We start from the raw sequence: 2915 nt of genomic DNA on the forward strand, positions 1-2915 counted from the left end.
TCAACAAATGATATATTTCACATGATTATACCAAAATTTAAAAATTTCCGACGGAAAATCCCAATCCAAGCAACGGAAAATAGTCAAAAAGTGGACAACAGAGTTTCGTTTGAATCTCGATTTTGATTAGCTTGCAATTTTGTCTACTTTAGGTCTGTGTAATTTTCGCTACGTAACCCAAAGCAACAACAATTCCTTTTTTCTAAATGTTCCGACTTTCGTAACGAAAGTAACGGAATATTTGTGCTCTTAGTGAGTTTTTTTCTTCAGACAATTTTCGACTTTTTAACTAGCCATTTTTGACGCTATTTTTTATATCATTCAAAAAGTATTGTTGTCTTAAGCTTGAATTTGAAAAAATATTTACCTGTGATTGTTTTTCGGAAAGTTATGGCGGTTTAAAGATTGCAACTTTGATCAACATGGGACAATTAACGCGCGATATGTTTCGCGCTACTAACGCGTAAGCGAGAGTTAATCCGTCTTAGAAATCGTTCCAAATTGGTAAAATGAAGCTTATTTGCCCTAACTGATTTGTTAATAAGAGCAAAATTTATCACTTTGTACTTAACATGCTGTGTGGGGGGGGGTACCTTTACGAGAAAATCTCTAACTTTTCTTTTTAAAAAAGTTTAACATATTTTACTACATTTAAATTTTTCAGGTTATTACTGCTCCATAGACCATAAAAAGCATTTGGAACATTCAGAAAGCTTCGCCCTGATACGAGCAGTCTTTTTATTTTCAAAAATGATTCTTTTTAATGCTTTGCGAGGAGCTGATACATATAAATATATACATATTTCAGCTCCGGATGAATATCTTATTTTTTTTCCAGCATTCTTCAGAGTTTGCAAAAACAAACAGCTTCTAATTTGTCATTTTTAAAAGAAAATTTTAAGAAATAAGGTTTCTAGGAAATTGGCCGGAAGAATCGATTTTTGGAAAATTAAGAAAACCGTATTATAAAATTATGGAAACCGAACAAGACCGCTTGTATCAGGGCCAAGCCATGAAAATCTCGACTGCTTTTTAAGCTCTATGAAGCAGTAATGACATGAAACAATTAGATGTAACAAAAGAAAAATTTTTTCTTTCGAATTTGGCATTTGTTTTGAAAATCATCACCCCACACGCCATTTAAAGTACAAAGTGGTAGATTTCACTCCTGGTTACAAATCGATTATGGCAGTTAGGCTTCATTCAAGCAATTTGAAACGATTTCTAATACGGATTAAATCTCCGCTTGCGCGTTCATAGAGCGAAACATATCGCGCGTTAATTGTCCCAAATTGGTCAAAGTGACAATCTTTAAACCCCCATAACTTTATGAAAAATGATCACAGGTGAAATATCTTTTCAAATTCAAGCTTAGGACAACAAGACCTTTTGAATGATATGAAAACATCCATCAAAAATGGCTAGTTAAAAAGTCGAAGTTTGACTGAAGAAAAAAACCCAGAAGAGCACAAATATTCCATTACTTTCGTTACGAAAGTCGGAACAACAAGCGATAAGCGGGATACTTTCAGTCAAATTAAATGTCTAATATATCAAATAGTCCAAATGTGTGGCAAGCACTTACTCACTCACAATATACCTCATTCAATACTTCATTCAAAAAGTATTGTTGTCTGGAGCTTGAATTTGCAAAGATATTTTTTCTGTGATCATTTTTCGTAAAGTTATGGGGGTTTAAAAATTGCCAATTTGCCAAAAATTGACAATTAATGCGCGATATATTTCGCGCTATTAACGCGTAAGCGGAGATTCAATCCGTCTTCTGCTGAAATCTTTGGTGTTGGTGAAGCTCTATATAGGGGGTAGGTGTTGGTGAAGAAAGAGAGAGAGAGATCTCTAAAAAAATTGATAATTTTCCCGTTTTTTTTTTCAGCTGATCAACGTTGTCGCAGAGCTGGGGGGCCCAATGTACGGCAGCCAATCAGTCTTTTCCCCCCTCCTCTACATCATAATGTGCAAACAGGTCCGTGAACAGATATGCAGTCGGATTCCCGAAAGCGTGAAGAAACTCACACGTTGTTGCCAATCAAGTACACCTGTGGCACAACAAAACCGACCAGCTGCTAATGAAACCGCGAACACCCGCGTTAACACTGGTATGAGCCATAGAGGCATGAACAAGAATGGAGGTCAAGGGAAAAAGGAAGGAAAATCGTGTCATCTTCAATTGGAGAAAAACGGGAAAAATTCAGACGATAAAATCAATGCCAAAAACGAGTCCGTTCTCTGAGACTGATAATTCTTATCCAATAAATGTCATATTTTGTTATGTAGTCTCCTGTCTAAAAAATTGTCCATATTTTTAATTTCAACAAAAAGTGTCAAATCTGTTGCGTGCCGAGTGGGAGGGCGGTAGCGGGGAAGAGGGGGCGAGCCCTAAACCCCTAATTCTGGCTGCCAACATTTTCTGAACATTTTATAAAAAAGTGTCCAAAACCTGAAAATTGGTCAATCTAGAAAAAACAGGTTGACAGCTTTTTCAAAATTTTTCGAAACTCCCCCCTTCGAAAAAATTCTGCGCCCGCCACTGGTCAATAGAAAATGGTTGAAAAATCCAGAGCTCGGTAAAAAAAAATGAGAGTGAACAAAAGATATCAATTTTATCTATTTGGTGCTAATTGCCAAAAAAATGCAACAGCAAGGCTTTTTTGAGATGCGGTGAAACAACAAAAGGCAGTTCTACTAAGGCCTTTTTAAAGAAAAAATTAGTGACACATACCTAGGAGCAGGGAGGATTTAAGGGGGGGGGGGGCTCGATTTCGACTCAGGGGAGTTCCAAACCCTCCGAGAAAACTGACACCCTGGCCGCTCAAGTTACACAGTTTTGTCCGCAGAACCCTAAAAATTTTGAAAGGCCCCATCGGCTCTAGCATATAATAATTTTGAGAGATCGC

The 2915-nt window shown here is 36.9% G+C and overlaps 1 protein-coding gene across 2 annotated transcripts in view; it reads left to right on the forward strand.

Annotated features, from left to right (window-relative positions):
- LOC134857137 (cysteinyl leukotriene receptor 1-like) overlaps positions 1-2299 on the forward strand; it is a 63695-nt gene extending 61396 nt beyond the window's left edge. For both annotated transcript variants that reach the window (XM_063873510.1, XM_063873511.1), the window contains exon 5: positions 1895-2299. In XM_063873510.1, coding sequence (XP_063729580.1) covers positions 1895-2251 — 357 coding nt within the window. In that variant the 3' untranslated portion in view covers positions 2252-2299. The remainder of the gene's footprint in view (positions 1-1894) is intronic.
- Positions 2300-2915: the final 616 nt, after the last annotated feature.

This window comes from Symsagittifera roscoffensis, chromosome 1 (assembly GCF_963678635.1).
Source record: "Symsagittifera roscoffensis chromosome 1, txSymRosc1.1, whole genome shotgun sequence".
NCBI lineage: Eukaryota > Metazoa > Xenacoelomorpha > Acoela > Convolutidae > Symsagittifera > Symsagittifera roscoffensis.